This window comes from Crinia signifera, chromosome 2 (assembly GCF_055691185.1).
Source record: "Crinia signifera chromosome 2, ASM5569118v1, whole genome shotgun sequence".
Taxonomy (NCBI): domain Eukaryota; kingdom Metazoa; phylum Chordata; class Amphibia; order Anura; family Myobatrachidae; genus Crinia; species Crinia signifera.
Window position 1 is genome coordinate 68,123,610 of NC_139218.1, and position 18,465 is coordinate 68,142,074.

General features: G+C 41.8%; 2 protein-coding genes across 7 annotated transcripts in view; one reads left to right on the forward strand and one right to left on the reverse strand.

Moving 5' to 3' along the window:
- The window catches only part of TMIGD1 (transmembrane and immunoglobulin domain containing 1), a 92,973-nt gene extending 89,390 nt beyond the window's left edge, over window positions 1-3,583 (forward strand). Inside the window, exon 7 of the mRNA XM_083170986.1 lies at window positions 2,559-3,583. Coding sequence (XP_083027112.1) covers window positions 2,559-2,562 — 4 coding nt within the window. The 3' untranslated portion in view covers window positions 2,563-3,583. The remainder of the gene's footprint in view (window positions 1-2,558) is intronic.
- A 1,066-nt stretch (window positions 3,584-4,649) lies between these two features.
- Window positions 4,650-18,465, reverse strand: part of SSH2 (slingshot protein phosphatase 2) — a 204,748-nt gene continuing 190,932 nt past the window's right edge. For all 6 annotated transcript variants that reach the window (XM_083172300.1, XM_083172298.1, XM_083172301.1 and 3 more), the window contains 5 exons: window positions 16,182-16,228; window positions 15,075-15,221; window positions 12,882-13,082; window positions 10,371-11,166; window positions 4,650-9,258 (listed from right to left, as the gene is read on the reverse strand). In XM_083172300.1, the coding sequence (XP_083028426.1) occupies window positions 7,240-9,258; window positions 10,371-11,166; window positions 12,882-13,082; window positions 15,075-15,221; window positions 16,182-16,228 (3,210 nt within the window). In that variant the 3' untranslated portion in view covers window positions 4,650-7,239. The remainder of the gene's footprint in view (window positions 9,259-10,370; window positions 11,167-12,881; window positions 13,083-15,074; window positions 15,222-16,181; window positions 16,229-18,465) is intronic.

An 18,465-nucleotide genomic window follows, 5' to 3' on the forward strand; every position in this document is an offset into this window, starting at 1 on the left:
GCATCCTGACAGGACTGTTTCCAAACGTGTTTGAATAACTTTAATCTCCCCCCCAAACCTTGTAGTCTCATAAATAACCCGGGAGGCAGTCATGGGGAAGGCTATGAGGTGGACTTGGCCTTCTGCTGAGCTGAGGCGAGACCTCTGCCATGAGCTCCTCTTTGTGCAGACATACCTCCTCTAGAGCGGCCACGAAATCTGTTTTGTGGACGAAAGGACCAAAATGACGGACCCTGATAAGATTTACTTGGTGCTGGAGGAGCAGTAGGGAGAAAGTGAGACTTCCCACCCGTAGCCTGTGAGATCCATTTATCTAGTTCGGCAACGAACAGACAATCTCCTGTAAAAGGAATGGTTTCCACAGCATGCTTAGATTCAGCGTCCGCCTGCCATTAACGGAGCCAAAGAGCTCTAAGAGCCGAAATGGAGAAAGCCGATATACGTGTCGCCACCATACAAATATCCGCTGATACTTCCATTAAGAAGAGGCTTCACGGATATGTTCTTCCCATTGTGTGTCAGGATCAGGGCCATCCTGTAAATTTGTTACATTTTGGGAAGCCAAAACCCCCATGGCCTTATTGACCCAGCAGCCTACCTCCGCAGGACGTTGAAGAACCCCTGCAGCAGTAAAAATAGATTTGAGCGTAAGCTCCAACTCACGTCAGACGCATCCTTTAAGGAATAGGCCCCCGGTATGGGTAGTACTGTATTTTTAAACAAACGAGTAACCGATGGGTCAACTATAGGCGGGGTTTCCACCTTCTTTCTACCCTCTTGTGGCAGAGGATAAGGTGCAAAAAAATTCCTTGGTATTTAAATTTTTTTTTATCTGGGCGACTCCAGGCCTATGTAACATGCTCATCCAGCTCCTCAGAAGGAGGAAACGTGGACGACTGTTTTGGCTTTTTTCCAAAAAGGGAAGGCCGCACAGGAGCCTGAGCTCCATCAACATTTAATGCAATCTTAACCATGTTAATAAGATCTTCCAACCCCTGTATAACAGGAGCCGAATCCAATGTACTAGGTACAGGTTCATCTGCATCTAGATTGATGAACTCTCCCTCTTCTAATTCAGGCATTTCATCTGAATCAGACTCTGTGATATGAGGGAATTGTCTTTTGCCCTGTACCAGAGGCTGCTGAGGCTTGTGTGTTTGGCGTGGAGCCAAAGCCTTAGTTAGACCTTCCATGGCTGAAGCTAAAGAAACCTGCTGTGATTTGGCAGCATCTCTGTTCCTCTGTGAAGCAGAGAGCTCAGAGGAAAGTCGGGACATAACATCTGTGAGCTGAGCAGCCCATGCAGGGGTGTCCGCAGCAGATTGTGTGATGGGAGGATCTGCAATGCAATTATCACAAAGCAGAACTCCCTCTGAAGGCGGTGTAAACTTATTACTACACTTTTTGCAAGCTAGCCTTTTGGAGCTTCCCCCTGCCATGAGGAGTTGTCAGACAATATATGTAAATATATGAAAGTACAACCAGATTCTACACTCACACACAGAGTGCAGTTAGAAACACTGACAGGAAAGACAGTCACTGCGCTGTTCTGAATAAGCGCTACAGCCTAAATTTATATACAGCCCAAACTGTCTCACCCGGCTCTACTCAGAACACCTGGGAAGAGCAGTAGCAGGACGGTCACCCAGATTCAGGAGAGCTGTGCACTTTAATCTCCTAGCGTGCAAAGGCGCCAAATCTCAGTAAAATGTCCGCCAGCGCTGTTTGTGAGGACATTGACAGTCCCGGAATGATGAGAGATCAGCCCGCGCTGAACCCTGTCCCCTTCCGGCGGCTCCTTGCTCATGGTCGGCGGTCTGGCTGGGGAGTCTCTCGCCACCGCAGACGACAGACGCCTCACAGCCGGTGGTCTTTTCAGCCGGGGACCCGGGCGCAATGCCCGTAGCTGCAGCCGGGTCCCCCCCGGCAGCGCCCGCGTAGCAGGCAGGTAGTGACAGAGTGCTACCTGCCTGTCCTCAATGCTTGTCCTAACTAATTACATTGCCCAGGAGAAGTCAGAGACGTGACCAGCTCCCTCGGGCACAATCTAAAGACTGCCGTGGAGGGGAAGTAGAAGGGGAGGAGTCAGCCACATTTAATTTAAATAAATAGTGCCCATGCTCCCTGTGGTCGCCCTTCTATTCCCCACTGTCTACGCTCCAGTGACACCTAGTGGATGAAGGAGAAATTATATTATTTTCTTCCAAGAGAAGCCACGCCGTGCTGTGAACTGCTGTTTAACAATCCTTTACAGCTGAAGGGATGGGAGCGTGCACCGATCATAAGGGATCTTGTTAAATTTCATCCTTAAGTCAACCTTCCCGCAGCCTATCCCCAATACTTACCGTCAGGATCCCAAGTACCAGGATATACACCACATATCAAGATTAAGGTTCAGTTTAAAATATTTGGAGTGAGTTTTCTGTACAGAACAGATAGATGGTGCCAACAGGTCAGTGATTTTGTTGACATGTGATCTTAAAATCGATAACAAAATGTGCTTTTGTTAAATTTTAAAACGAAAAACTCTATACAGTAACACTTTTTTTCATTTACAGGTGAAAGCTCAGTGATATCCTCCTACGTCTGCTGCTCAACATCCTCGTAATAAACCCCATTACAGAAAACTTGATGGAAACATCAGTCATTTATCTTTTTTACCAATCACAGTAGCATGGGGATGTTTATTTCTATTTACTGTTAATGAAACCAAATGTATGTATATTTCCCCATGAGATTTTTCATAATGAACCTAGGTAGAACATTCTCTATTGTAGGAACAAAACAAGAGATGGATCATCATAACAAACCTCTTCACAGCCATCATGGATAAATAGACCCGCTGGAGGGAGGGAGAGAGAGAATAACTGTGGCTGATAGCAGGAGACAAACGCCCACCAGCAAATACAGGTCTTCGACCCAGTTCCCAACTCGAACAATCTCTTCCGCTCTATACTGCAGATCCAAGTTATTCCTGGGGTGGTCTCTTTCCCACACAAGCCGTGTCTGCTCTGCTACGCAGTGTGAAGTCATTTACAGGGACTACATTTTAGCTCACAAATATGAGGTCATGTGATCTGCATAGTGGTATGTGTGCTTGGGGTAGGGTGGAGCCAATTAGCTACTTCTTGGTGCTAACTGGGTCTAAAAACTCACCATTAAAGACATAAGCCAGGGCACTGGATCAGATTGCATCTCCTAGGAATAACCCATGCCGATTGCAGGGCTGCCTAGGACTGTCAACCCGGGCCTGCTCCGGCAATGTCTGAAAGATCTTCAAACCAGTGCCGCCAGCATGCGACTAACCCATTGCCGTTTCCTGTGATGCATGGCAAGTTTCACATCTGAATATAATGTTTGTAAATATATACACTATATACATTGAATCACTCCAAATCCTTTACTAACAGTGTCATCTTTTTCCTGTTTAAGTCCGAACAAAAATGTGCCCATAGCAGCTCCCCCTGTGGACTCAACAAAATTATGTCATGTGGATTATGTATACTTGTAAAATGAATAACGCTTAACTTCTGTCTGTTCACCCATGTACTATGAAATTGCTGTATCAACTATAAAGGCTGAACCCTTGTAGCACCATATAAAAATTATTAAAAGGTTTGAGAAAATCTGTTTATATGGGGAACAGTTACATACATACATACATACATACATACAAGCTCTCCCATTGGGTACTACCCCATGTGCCTGCACCAAAAAGAAAGTTTCCAGTCTCCATGTTAACACTTGAATGTTGTGTGGGTCTCAATAACAGCAAACATTGGCTATATGCAGCAATGTCTCAGTGTCCACTTTTATTTTGTGTCACAGGACCTGAAGAAAAATCAGGACCACAAAACAAAAGTGTGCACTGAAATGTTGCCGCATATAGCCCCTGCTTGCTGCTAATATATATATATATTTATATTGTCCCAAGGTTGTCCGGCACTCCTCGCACTCCTGTTATTAGCTGCCCGGGGTGCCTTTCTAGATGGGGGATCCACCAAGTATACGATGCAAACAAACAGGCGTCACTCCGGGACTTGCGTGAAAGATATTTAATGTGAGGTGGTCAATGCCGTTTCGGGTGTTAACCCATCGTCAGGACTAAAATGAGACTATATATGAGACTTACCCATTTATATCTATGGTTTAAGTTATCCAGCTTGCTTTTCCAGTTGATTACAGACACACTGAAATCTCCTACAGGAGCTGTAGTGTAATATTTTGGTACTGGGCTATGTTAAAAGAATAGAGCATGGCAGAAAACGCTAGTGCCTAATTGTACATAGGAGACATATTCTGTGCTGTTATTAAAACAAACATTCACAAGTAGAGCAGGTCTATAAATTTCACAAAGAACTAGGGACATCACTGAGTAAATTTATAGCCTAGACTTCAGCTCATTTTCACAGTACAGCCGCAATACCACATAAATTTACTGTGAAAAAACACAGGGACAATACTTTTAAGGAGCCTACACCTCACCAGTCAGGGCCATTGTTCTCACCGGAGAACACTGGCCCTGACAGATCGTTTAGCACACTGTTCAGCTCTGTGTGTTGAGTGATGTAGCATCGCTCGGATCGCACGGCACAGTTGCCCTGTGTGTAGGCCCCATTACATCATAAGTAAGAAATAAAAGACAACAATGCAATAGATATTTGTTTATTCAGGTTTAATATTCACAATGTAAACAATAAAATTTCCTCAACCACAGTATTTTTTGTAAAAGACCAAAGAACAGCGTTTATACAAAAATGCCCTTAAAAAAACCCATCTTATTGTGTTTTACATTTTACAAAAAAACAAAGACAAAACACTTGTCAAGAGTGAGCTGCTATAGAGTCTCTGTGTGGATACATTTCTCTCTAAGGCGGCCAGACCTGGTTACATGGACAAGATGAGACATCCAAAGAAATCACAAACCCAGAACTTTGAGAACACAAATGTTTCCTTACACTACTCATCCACCATTTGTGCATCGGATGCTTCAACCAAATTAGAAATGTTAACCACAATTTCGAAATAAACACACACACAAAAAAGTCAAATATTTAACCTGATCACATAATCCTGATAGGGTTTCATTCTGCATTTCCACAAAACTTGGCAGGCACATTTTGCAGCAATATATTGTTTAAGTAACCTATAGATAGGCCCCGATCTACTGAGGAACTATATATCCTAGCCTCCTCCACCACCTGCGGAAAGTTCTAGTTCAACAGATGGAGTGCCAGTTTGTCTAAGGCCAGAGTAATGAACCACACATTGGGTTGGAATGTGTAGGTCTCCGCTAGAAAAAAAACTCACAGTGTGGCTTGTCTTAATTTTGGAGCTGGGACGGAACAGGTGTTTATTTTCGGAGACCTGGTTGGCAGGTTCCAGAACATAATTAAAAAGCAGCTGAACCTAAAATGCAAGTCTAAAATGAAAATACACATACATACAGTACACACAGTGTATACACCCACTCAACGATACATACTGTATACATATATATATATATACACATATACACACACACACACACATATATACACACACACACACACACACACACACACACACATACCTAGAAGGCATTTAGTTCAGCTGATCTTTAAAAATGTCTTTGTAAAACAAGCACAGCAGCAAATTAAAAATAAAAATAAACTGCTAAAATAAGAACGTGATCAACATTAAAACATATTACCCTGGAGTATTCCAGTTTGCAGAACATCTTGCTATTAAAAACCCCAAATGTCAGTTAAAGTAAAAATATAGATCTTCTATATTATACATACGTGTGTGTTATATATATATATATATATATATACACATATATATATATATATATATATATATATCACACAAATGCACAAATGTATAATATACAGTTTGAATTTTAAATTTCTCATACGCTAACTTTAAAATTGACATTACACAGTTCCAGGAAGGCCAAACAGACACATAATAGCTTTGCATCGATTATCAAACACACACGCACTATGTAACATTTACAGCTCTTTTCTTACCGACAGATAGGCAGCACTGAGAAACACTAGACTTACGACGTGTAAATAAGTACAGCAGGAAAGTCAGTATTGGAGTATAATATATATAAAAAAATAAGTGAAAGGCAAAAAAATATGGCCATAAACTAAAATGTTCACAGCAGTATTCAAGTAATGATGGGTTAATCCCCGAATAGTAGACCAACCAGTAAGAGCACATTCTAAAGTAAATTTGACGTTCTCCATAATCAGGTTTTCTCCCCTTTTATAATGGTCAAAGCCTTGAGTGGTATTAAATAAAATGTATTTTATTATTAAGACTTTAATTTAAAAGGGTTCTATGTTCTACCAGACAGGTGATGGTATTCTCCAGCTTCAAAAATAGAAGGATATCCTGCAGATGCTTAATCTACTATAGGGAAGGAAGGGAACATCATGGCTGTTAAACCAGGAGATTTTGCTTAAACTGCAGTAGTGCTATAAGATTGCCTGTAATGTCAATGCCCAGGCTTGCCACAAAACAAGGGGATCTTGCTCTATTAGCAACATTTATAGTGATAGTACAAAGTCTACAGCCACATGGCTTTGTGAACTACTGCTTGCCAATAGCATCGTGTAGCTGTTCACTCAAGAAGGCAATGGGTATTAAATAAAAGGGATGGAAAGTAACATTTCCAAAAAAAAAAAAAACATGAAGACTAAAATAACTTAAGATTTATGTTAAACAATACGTTCAACAGATCGAGAGAGCGAGAGAAATGGCAACTTCAGAACATAGCAACACCAGCAAACTGATAAGCAAACTCTGGCTACCCTAGAACTTTAAAAGTTCTGTAAAGTTTGGAAAGTTAACTTCCCTCAGACAGAGCATTAATATTCTGTGTTAAAGCAGCATCTGCTTCTTACAGCAATAATAGACTTATCAGTTGGGCAACAGAGCCTGCAAACTAGGAACAGTAACCTGCTTTTACTAAGGATCTCCTAAAAACAAACACATTTGAGGTTTCAGAGTTAAAAAAAACAAAACAAAAACAAATATATTTATATTTGTACACTGACTTACATGTGCGCAGTCAGGAGTTATTTACAGAGGGGTAAGGAGTAAGGGAAGCACATACTATACATGCATCAGGAACAGTAAAACAATATGTCAAAATATATAAAATTAACCAATAAAGTGCACATTCCTCACATATTACACCTGCCCTTTAGAAGAATGACAAAAAAAAAAAAAAATGTTCCACGACTACATGGTGTTGTATAGTGGATTGGTTGTCCTTTTCTTCTCATTGGTCTTTTTAAGTCTTCTCAAAGGATGAGTTCTACCATGTTCATGCCTGGGGGACACTGTTACCAGTGGGACAGAGGAATTTAGTACCACTGCTGGGTGAAGGTGCTCTTGGGAGAGAGACAGTTCAGTCTCCGTACTTATACGTAAACCCTGCTGAGTTGGAACAAATTCTTTGGCATACTGCACAAGAGGCTTTTCTACTGGCTTGCTCTTTACTACGCACTCTGCGGTCTTGATCGGTTCCAAAGAATGTTTTGTGGGTTCCAGTCCGGAGGAGGCATCTACAGAAAGGATGCAAAGTTTTTCCGGTGGATCGTCTGATTTTAATTGTAAATCCGATTCATAGTTTCCTGGCACAATCCGGAGAGAACTCTGAAGCAGGTCAGGGTAAGTTTGGTTGTTGTCGGAGGATACAGATTCTCTCTCTGACAAATCATCTTTAGAAAGTTCCAGACAGCCAAGTTTGGCTAAAGATGCAGAACGTTTCATCTGGGACGGAGTGGTGAGACCAGCTTGCCGAATCCGTGCTTCTATTTCCTTAGCTCTTTGCTTTACCACACCAGGGCTGCTACCAAAGTCGTTAATGCTGTCACTACTCGAGCTATGGGGAAGGCCATAAGAGAAGGAGGAAACATCCAAAACTTCACGTAATTCCCGTATATTCTCAGTAAGTTTATTGATTAATTTAAGATCTTCATGGCTCAACTGGGACAAGGCACTATCCGTTTCCCTTTGCATTAAGTCATCAAGGCCCACAATGAGATCACCTTCGAACGTGTCTCTACAAATTGATAAGATGCCCATATCCTCATCAGTATTGGAGCATTCCTCAGTGACACCTTCTAAAACAATGGAGCATGGGTGACACAAGTAATTAGGACTTGCTAAATTAGGATTCATGACATTTTGATCTGTAAAGTCTGTTAGAGGACTATACTCCTCCTCTGGGCTGCCAATCATAAAGGTTACCTCTGGTGACTCCAATTTCAAGGGACTAAGCAATGGTAGGTTTTCTATAGGTGTCGAAGAGTTATTTGATGAATTTATACAGGTATTGGTTAGTGGTGTTTCTGAAATAAGGTCAAGACAAGTCTCTGATTCTACAACTATCTCCTCGCTATTTATTTCAGCCTCACGGGGAGAGATGTCATTGTCGTTGTCATCATAAGATTTAAGTACAACATTGGGTTCTGAAACTTCTATTCTCTTTGGACACTGTAAGGGATCATTTTTCCCCTCCAAGGATTCAGAAAGAAGAATGGTTCGATGTTCTTTTCCTGGTGCCTTAAGTTTAACAGCAAGCTCTAAAGGATTGGAGTCATGCTTTACTGGTAAAGGATGCAGCTCAGACAGCAGAGAGGACTGGGAATCTGTTGATTCTGCCACTTCCAACTCTATTACCTTTATTCTGACCTTTTTATCCCTTTCATGATCTGCCACGTCAAGCAAGAAGTCATCAACCCTACATCTTGAAGAAGAATCACAACCTGAAGTTTCATTTTTTGAATTCTTCCGTGTTGGAACGGCTATAATGTGCTGTTGTTCCTGCTCTTGTCTTAAGCGCTCCTCAAATTCCATTGTGGCTCTTCGGACAGACCCAGCGGACCATTTGGGAGCCTGGTCTGAAAGTTCCTGATGCTCGCTTGTTTCACTTGAGTTCTCACAATCATCCTGAGAACCCTGCTTACCCTCTCGGCATGCTTGATCTTTCATTTTTTCATGTGGTATTGCTGTGCTGCCATCGCTCTGTTCCCTACAGTTATTCTCCTGCTCCCAAGCAGATTCGGTTGCCATATCATGGATTACATTTCTCTTTGGTGCTTGTACTTGGCAAGACAGATTGTCTGTTTTCTGTTGGCACTGGCATGCTCCCTGGTTGAAAGACTCAATCTCCGTTATGATTTCTTTCACAGATATTGCATTTTCCGAGTGTGATTTTGGGAGATTACATTGAACAACTTCTTCAGAGACCTCCTAAAAAATGGGGGGGAAAAACAAATAAATTTAAATGGCTGTTCATTTATTATTTTTACAAAGAAGTATATGCAAATATATAATGTTGATAACCAAAGTGGGTAGGAAAACTGTAAAGCCATTCTAAAAGGTGTCCACACACAGATAGATCATGTACAATCCAAGGTCTATCCAATTTCCCTTGAAATCCTCAACACTCCTGAGCGTGCTCCCACACAGTACAATTGAGTAAATGATCAGAGGGTAAAGATTGGTCGTTTAACCCTTTGAGTGCCAACAACTGTGAGGTGCAAAATATCCATTAAAAAATGCCAGCGTCACTCACAACTGTTATATAAATAAAATAATGTTGTGTACAAAATGATTATATTTCTTATATAAAATGTAAACATTACAAGTCATCGGGGAATATGTATTAAGCCTGGTGAAGAAATAAAGTGGAGATAAAGTAGAAGGTGATAATGAACCAGCCAATCAGCTATGTTGGAAAAACTACAGTTAGGAGTTTATTGGCTGGTGTGTTGTAACCTTCCCCTTTATCTCTACACTAGGATTAAATACACCTGCCCCATTCTGGTGAATAAGAATGTTAGCTTTGCATTTTTCACACCTATTGTGACAAATGCACTTACTAAGCCATGGAGAGAGTACCAATGAATAAATCTGCTCCTGTCATGGCAGATAGCAGCTGAGTGGCTAGTACTGATCTCTCCAATACATCTCCAATTTATTATATTTGCAAGAACCACAAAAAGTTTAGTGCTATGGTTCCCAAAAGAAAAAAATATTCTAATACATCTATTCTATTATTCTGTGCTTATAGGTCATCCTTAGGTTCAATTATGTGGGGAGGGGAAGGATCTGCTTATTTGTCCACATATTATATTATAGGCAAAGCCAGTGCTTAAAGCTTCCAATTGCTGCCAATTACATTAGCCAAAAATTATATGAATTGCCACTAAACCAATCCACAGAACCTAACAAATACCCCGGCATACAGTTTGAGAACCACTGCCTTAGTAAATAACAGATGATGCAAGTGTGCTATAAAGAAAAATAATAATAATCATAATAATAAAAAAATGCATTTAAGACCTGCTGGGCATGCTTACCTTTGGCTGCTCCTCATCAGTAGATGAGTCTTCAGAGGCCTGTGGTGTACCAACATCAGTGCTTGATCTTGATTTGTCCATCGCACTCTCAGAAATGCCCGTCTCCGGCCAAGAACCTTTCAAGGCACCGTTCCTAATGTTGCTTACTTGCTCCTCCGTTCGAGTGGTAGAGCAGGTCCGTGGTCGATTCTCCTGAGTTAATTCCACAAATTTTTCCAGTGCACTTAGGAAATCAATCCTGTCACTGCTCATATCGTCAGTTTCGGACGTAAAAGAGGGCTGGACGGGAGATTCTGGGAGATCACCATCAATGTGAGACTCAAGCTCCCCTAATGGAAGGAGATGGCAGTTGTCATGGTGCAGTGCATCCTTCTCCATGTCTTCCAGCGTCAGGTCAGGGAGCTCAGCTCGATGGGTAAACATTCCAGAATGTGGAGAGAAGTCTCCAGTGAACCGGTCGGTTCTACAATTGTCCAGGAACACTGAAGACTCTGAGCAGCATCGTGCTGGACAACCGTTCATCGTGTTGAGGTTCAGAATGTCCTCTATTTGTCCAGTGTGAAAATCACAGGCTGTAAACTTTGCATTGCACAAGGAGCTGCTGATGGGGCAACTGGGGTTGCAGTTTTCAGTTTGAGGTCCCAGTGTAAAGGAATGGTGTATATCGGAGAGCTGCTCAGCTGAAGACGTAATGTCCTTTTTGCTCATGTCCATTCCTGTTTTCCCAATGGGCTCATGGTGGTCGGACAGGTCACTGTCTGAGTGGGAACGCCAGAGTTTGTTGTGGCGCTGCTTGCTGCAAAGTAAGCCCAAAAACACATCATAAATCACACTGACTGTAGCATTATTTGTATACACATATCAAAAGTACAAGATTATTAAACTGTTCTAATGCAAAAGACCTTAACGGGGGGAAATAAGGTTGGATTTCCTACCCTGTAGCTTTTGCTATGCTGTTCTATCTCATTTCAAACCTGAGAAAGGCATGTATTCCTGGCATAGTGGTAGCAAGTACTGGGGTCTGTACTGCAGTTTGTGCTATTGTTAGACTATTGTACCACTTAATGTAAGAAGTTGCAGTGCGGTTTATGGCTTGACAGAGCTGCCTGGATACAAGACAAACACTCATGTGATGTCTCTACATTTCAAATGCAAGTGCAAAATGACAAGACACCTGTTCTGTGTGTCACATCACTGAAGTATGTTACCAGGAAAAACAAGAAGACAAGTACACAGTGAACTTCAAATGTACAAGTTCATGTGGAAATTAGGGACATGTTAAGGACACTCCAACATTTAAAAAAAAAAAGTTGTCAGAGGTGATGCAAAATTATAGCAGTACATATGAAATACAGCTCAAGACACCCCCACCCCTTCTCGAGAACTTGGGAAAACCCAGTCCATTTTTCTTGAATATAGCATTCGTTTTTTTGACATAGCTTTAGTAGGCATGTTCACACTATGGCCCTCCAGCTGTTGTGAAACTACAAGTCCCATCATGCCTTGCCACAGTTTTGCTATTAGAGAATGCTAAAACTATGGCAAGGCATGCTGGGATGTGTAGTTTCACAACAGCTGGAGGGCCACAGCTTGGACATGCCTGATCTAAGTCATCTGCAGCACAGAATGGAGTACTAATTACAGTGGTTTTCATTTTTAGAACAATAAAGTCCTAAGTATTTTTTTTGTTGGGTTTCCTCTTATTACTGCTCCATTGTAGTTATTGTTGAGAAGCTTTGGTTGGGTCTAGCACCCTGACTTAAAGCTTGGCCATACATGTGCAGGTAGGAATTGCTAACAGCACTGTTTTTTTTTTTTTTAGCTAAACTGACTGCATGCATGATGATGTAGCAATTGTTGTGACCATAGCCAATCACAATATCCCTCCCCTTGCCCAACAGATTTAAGGGGAGTATGCCTGAAAAGCATAGAGGAGGCACTGCAATACAAAACAGGTTGCCATCCTAGAAGCTAATTCTATTATTCCAGGAAAATAGGTTTCACCTATGGAACGAAGAACATTTGTTATTGGATACAGTGGTGTTCTACTATGTTGCTTAAGGCAAATGATTTCTATTTAAAGACATTACAAATAGGCAAGAGTGTAATTCGATCACATTTTCATAAGTACTGCGACTATACACACGGTCATCTGATGTTTCTCATGATAACAGCTGCTGGGAGGGCAAACTAAACAGTTCTGCTGTACTACTCAGTGGTCATGGTAAAAGTCATAGACGGACTCATGATAGACAGTCATATGGTCGACCACTAATGGTCAGTGGTCAAAAGGAGGACAATGTTTTTAGGGTGTCTATGTCAATATGGACACTGTCTTGCAGCGCTCGGCACACTATTTTATTCTCCCTCCATGCTCTTGTGGATGGTAGGGCATGAAATACCGCCTGTCGGCACATGTCGGCTGAAAATTTTGTAAAAAAACAAAACATGTCGACCATATGACTATCTATCCTGATATGACCAAGAAATTCAAGCTTAAAATAACCTTACCTAGCTAACAGGATGCCTTGATATTCCTCCAACTGCTTCATGAAACTAGGATTGGGTTTGGTAACTGTGCGCCTCTCCTTCACATACTCAAAGGCTCTATCCAGGTTCCAGCCGTATTCCTTCATTGCATATGCAATCACAGTGGAAGCGGAGCGGCTGACTCCCATTTTACAGTGCACAAGACATTTAGCTCCATGCTTCCTGTAGGGTAATAAAACGTATGAATCATTTGTAAAAATCGGTAAAGGGAAAAAAACAGAAGAAAACTTTTAAGAGACTTCGTTATGAAAAGGGAAGTCTTTCACAAAGTTTGAGCTACCACTAGAGGGCGCCAACTCCCCACATGTGATATTTACAAGGCATTGATACAGCTGCCAGACTGGTTGTTTCATTGAAGAAAACACATGTGAACACGTGTCTATTTTGAAACTGTGATAAACCTGTTCAATGTTTTGGCAACATTAGGAAGTTCAGTGTACCACCCAATGCAAGACATTACATTTCTTTCTTTCTAGTACATACAGCACTAGAAATAGCCCCTCAATTAGCACAATAGCCTTGACAAATTGGTAAAATCAATCCAATCTTTCTTATTTTACTATTAAAATCTAAAAAAAAACCTTGCTTTTCTGTACGATGACTTCAATAAAAACATTAATGGAAAAAAAATCTAAAAAAAAGGTATGAGACCTTATCAGGAAACCCCAAGGCCTGATTAAAGGTTCCAGGTGGCCCTAGGCCAGTGGTAGCCAACCCTAGCCCTCGAGAGCTACCAACAGTTCACATTTTCCAGACAACCTAGCTGCTGCACAGCTGCACTCATTAATCACTAACACATTTTAAAAGATCCACAGGTGGAACTAATTAGCTCACTTGGGATTCTGTGAGGAGACCTGCAAAACATGCACTGTTGGTAGCTCTGGAGGACTAGGGTTGGCTACCCCTGCCCTAGGCTATGGTACCCGGAGCTCTCCTTGTAATGCTGCTAAACACATGTATGGGCATTCAGGGACTTGCCAGTCATACTGCTGAAGGAGACTGTAGATGTAAATAATGTTATGGTTCCGTCAGTAAGTTACATTGGCACAACCATCTGGCAGCCACCTTAAGAAGTTTACCCCTCACAGTACATCGGGATGGGTGATAGGTAACAGGCACCAAACAAATGAGACCTTCATTTTATTCACCGGCTGTCACCAGAAAGGCACCTCCCACAGCCCTTATGCCCTAGGCTGCAGCCTAATCAGCATATTGGTTAATCAGGCATAGGGAAACCCAATCTGAAAATATTAATAATCGCTGTTCCTCATATCAAACACACAGACATCTCCATGAGCACTATTAGAATCACTACTAACATAGTTATTAGGGGAATTACAGGTGCAGCAAGGGAAACCCTAGGATATATAATAAACATAGTTTAGCGCATCATCAAACTGTAGTCTAGATTGCAGGAAATGCAGATAATCAAACCCAAAACTATGCATTACCGCACATTAGCTGCTAAGCTTAGGCAAAATACAATTTAATAGCTATGGGCAATTAACCCATTAGCCAAAAGTCCACTATACTGTAAAGGTGCCCACACACTAGAACGATTTTTGGGCCGATTTTCGATAAATCGGCCGATATTTACCGATAAACGGTCGAAAATCGGCCGATGCTCGCTCCCGTGGATCTTTTGCTAAATCTTCTGATCTTACGTGCTGCACAAAAGATCAGAAGATTTAACAAAAGATCCATAGGAACGCACACGGGATCTTAAGAAAAATCTTTGGTAAAGATGTGCACTTGCCTGAAATCTTTTGTCCAGATCGGACAAAAGATTTGAAGGCTAATTTATGCGCACATCTTATGATCGCAGATCTTTCTAGTGTGTGGGCACCAGTCATGCAGCTAACTGAGGGGCAGATTTATTAAGCTTGGAGAAGAGATAAACTGGAGATAAAGCGGAGAAAAGGTAAAAGGAGATAAAGCACAGCCAATCAGCTGCGTTTGAAAAAGAAAGTTGGGAGCTGATTGGCTGGTGCTTTATCTCCTTTTACCTTTTCTCTGCTTTATCTCCAGTTTATCTCTTCTCCAAGCTTAATAAATCTGACCCTGAATTCCCACGCATAGTCTACTACTAATATGCAAATCAGTGTCAATGGAGTAACAACATAAAGAACAGGATGAATAAGAGGATCTACTCACTTTGCTTTAGAGATGAATTTGTATGTATCATTCCAATAGGCCAGCAGGTCAGTGCCTTCCTCATCATATACTCTGATATTGTGATATTCAAAGACACCAGGGAAGAAGTTATCGATCTCTCGAGTAACGTTCAAAATGTACCGGACCCTGTTTTAAAAGCAAAAACACACAATGGTAAATGCAAATCGTCTCAGACTTCTCAAAACAATAGAACATTTAAATACACTCTGCGAAGACATAACGTTCGGGTAGAAATTTTCACCGTCCGCAAACAACTAGTACATATACTGCTGAGAAAGTAACAGGAATCTAAGAGGTTAAATATCTCCGAGTCATTCATTGACAAGTGGGATTGATTTCATTAAGTTACAAAGAGAACCCAGCTCTAATCTTGCAGATAGCCTGGATATTTACATAAATCCAGAATATTTTCCGGCATGAAGTGCAGCCATATATAATTGAATGTATCATTTGTTATCCAGCAAGCACAAGGCTGGGTACACACTATAGGGGTTATTCTGATTCACTTGGAAAGGCACAATCACTCTCTAATGGACAAAACCATATGCACTGCAGGTGGGGCTGACGTAACATGTGCAGAGAGTTAGTTTTAGGTGTTTTATTGTTTCTATGAAGGGTAAATACTGTCTGCTTTATTTTTACACGGCAATGTAGATATCAGTTTGAAGTACACACCCCACCCAAATCTAAGTCTCTCTGCACATGTTACATCAGCCCCACCTGCAGTGGTTTTGTCCATTAGAGAGTGCCTTTCCGAGTGAACCAGAAAAAACCCTATGCCTGTGGTTCCGCAGGGCCTATGAGAAGTCTTTGAAGGACGTTCAGACATATTGGGTGTACATAACCACTAACAATATCTGATTGGCCGCTCAAACCACCTACATGTATATTTCATTTTAGTGTGTAACAAGCCTATGGAATGGTAAAAGCCACTAGGTCAACAAGTCACTTTCCATACTTAAGTCCCTATATTTTCAAATTTAGGTTATGAATATAAAAGAAGAAATTCTCTATTTTAAAAGACTTTTCACATTTTCATTTTTCCTCTGATTTCTTCAATTTATGTTCTATGTTCTATTGACTTACCCCCGGTTCTGCAAGTCTTCCAGATTAGAGGCGTTCCATTCTGAGCCCTGTAAAATAAATACAAATTAGTTGTGCTTAGAAACAAATTTAAAAACACAAACAGACAATTTAAATAAAGAGAAATGCAACAAGTGAGAAATATGAATATAATAATTACATAACCTATTTCATGCTCATTAGAAACTGTATACATCTGTATTAGGAACAGGGAGTTAATGCTTTGCAACCCGCATCTGCTTGGTGGTGAGACACACAGAACCTTAACAGGAAAGTAAACTGAAGATTTAATTCTCCATGCTGTAATTGGACCCAATTGAGAAGGGTGTGCGTGTGTGGGGGGGGGAAACCTGTCAAACCAGGTACCACCTTCTAAACGTCATGTTTTCAGATTTCATGGGTCAGAGGGTGTAAAAAAAAAAAAAAAAATGCAGCTCACTGTTCGGGATTTATAGTGCCTGCCCAAGGGGAGAGGATAATTACCAGGCTGTGCATTCAGGGTCCCAAAATATGACCTCAGAGCAATCTTAGGCATATATTCAATGCCGTGGGCGAGCGGTGACTGCGAGCAGGACTTTTTGCTCGCAGTCACCGCTCACCCTGTCAGTATTCAACTGACCCCCCTCATTCGCAAATTCCCCCTCGCTCCGTTTTTTGAGCGAGGGGGAATTTGCGAATGTGCCTCCAAAAGCTGCGAGAATCGAGGCTAATTACAGCGAGTTTGCTGCACTAGCCGCGGCTCTCGCAGTTTAGGAGAATCCTCGCCGTTCTGTAACTGCGAGGATTCCCACGGAACGTTGCATAGTGCGAGCGGCCGGCGCGGGGGTTAAACTGCGAGGATCACTGGTTTTCTGTGATCCTCGCAGTTTAACCCCCTCGCCGGCCGCTCACACCGGCATTGAATACTTGCCTTTGAGTGTCTCCTCCAATGAACAATGTACAAGATTGGGTACTTGTGAGTTATCCAGGCGTCCGATTTTTAAATCGGGTCGGATCGGGACATCGCATCGCATCGCATGCGACCATCGGATGCGATGCGATGCGATGACCCGATTTTTCCATAGGAATCAATGTTAAAATGGACTGAGTCCATTTTAACATGGAATTCAATGGGAAAAAGGGTCCTTTTCATACCCCTACTATCCAAGTGGGCATGGAGTTGGATATAAACCTGTGGCGAGCGTAGCGAGCCACCGAGCCCGAAGCGTGGCGAGCGTAGCGAGCCCCGCGAGGGGACACGGAATACCGTCCCCTCGCGGGGCTCGCTTCGCTCGCCACGCTTCGGGCTCGGTGGCTCGCTACGCTCGCCACAGGTTTATATCCAACTCCATGCCCACTTGGATAGTAGGGGTATGAAAAGGACCCCTTTTTCCATAGGAATCATTTTAACATTGATTCCTATGGAAAAATCGGGTCATCGCATCCGATGGTCGCATGCGATGCGATGCGATATCGCATCGCATCTGATTGTATGCCTTAACTTAAGGCATACAATCAAAAAATCGGACGCCCGGATAACTCACAAGTACCCAAGATTGTAATTTTCCTTTACAGAAGATGATGTACACTTCCCTATCAAAGCATCCTAATGATACCAATGCAGACTGCTTATACCAAGAAACTGAAATATTTCTTCATCTCTGATTACAAAAGTGATAAAGACCAGGTAGAGACCCCAGAAAAGTCCATGGTGCAGGGGCGGCCTATAATAATCTAACACACATGCTGGACTTTCACTGACCCGTGTTGGATGACAGCAAATCTGAGCACATGGGAGGTAGGGAATGGGTGTAGTGAGCCAACAAGTTACAATTAAGTTTAAAAATATGCAGATTGTGGGTTTCTGGTTTAGACCACATGACATTGTTTATTAAGTTCATACCAAGGTCCCTGTGGACATTTTAACTAGAAAACCAAAAATCGATGAAATTATAGTATATTCAAATTGAGCGAGATCTCCAAACCTTCACTAAAAAAAAGTCTTGGTCTCAGTAATTTGCCACAGTACCTCCTCCCAATACTCTGTGTCAGTCTTCAACAGTGAGGATCAGCTCTACAGATTAGCTGAAGAGCAGTGAAGGACACCACTACGGTACAGGACAGGAGGTAGGGAAAAAGATCGGACAGTGCTGTATTTCCTGTTGTCCTATGCAGAAGAGCAGCAGAAATCTATGACCAAAATCAGCTATCCCTTGCACATGCAGGGCGCAGGTAAGTGGTAAAGTATTGAACTACCCTCATTTAAATTATGATTTTTCTTGGTTTTTATTTTACCGACATCAAGTTG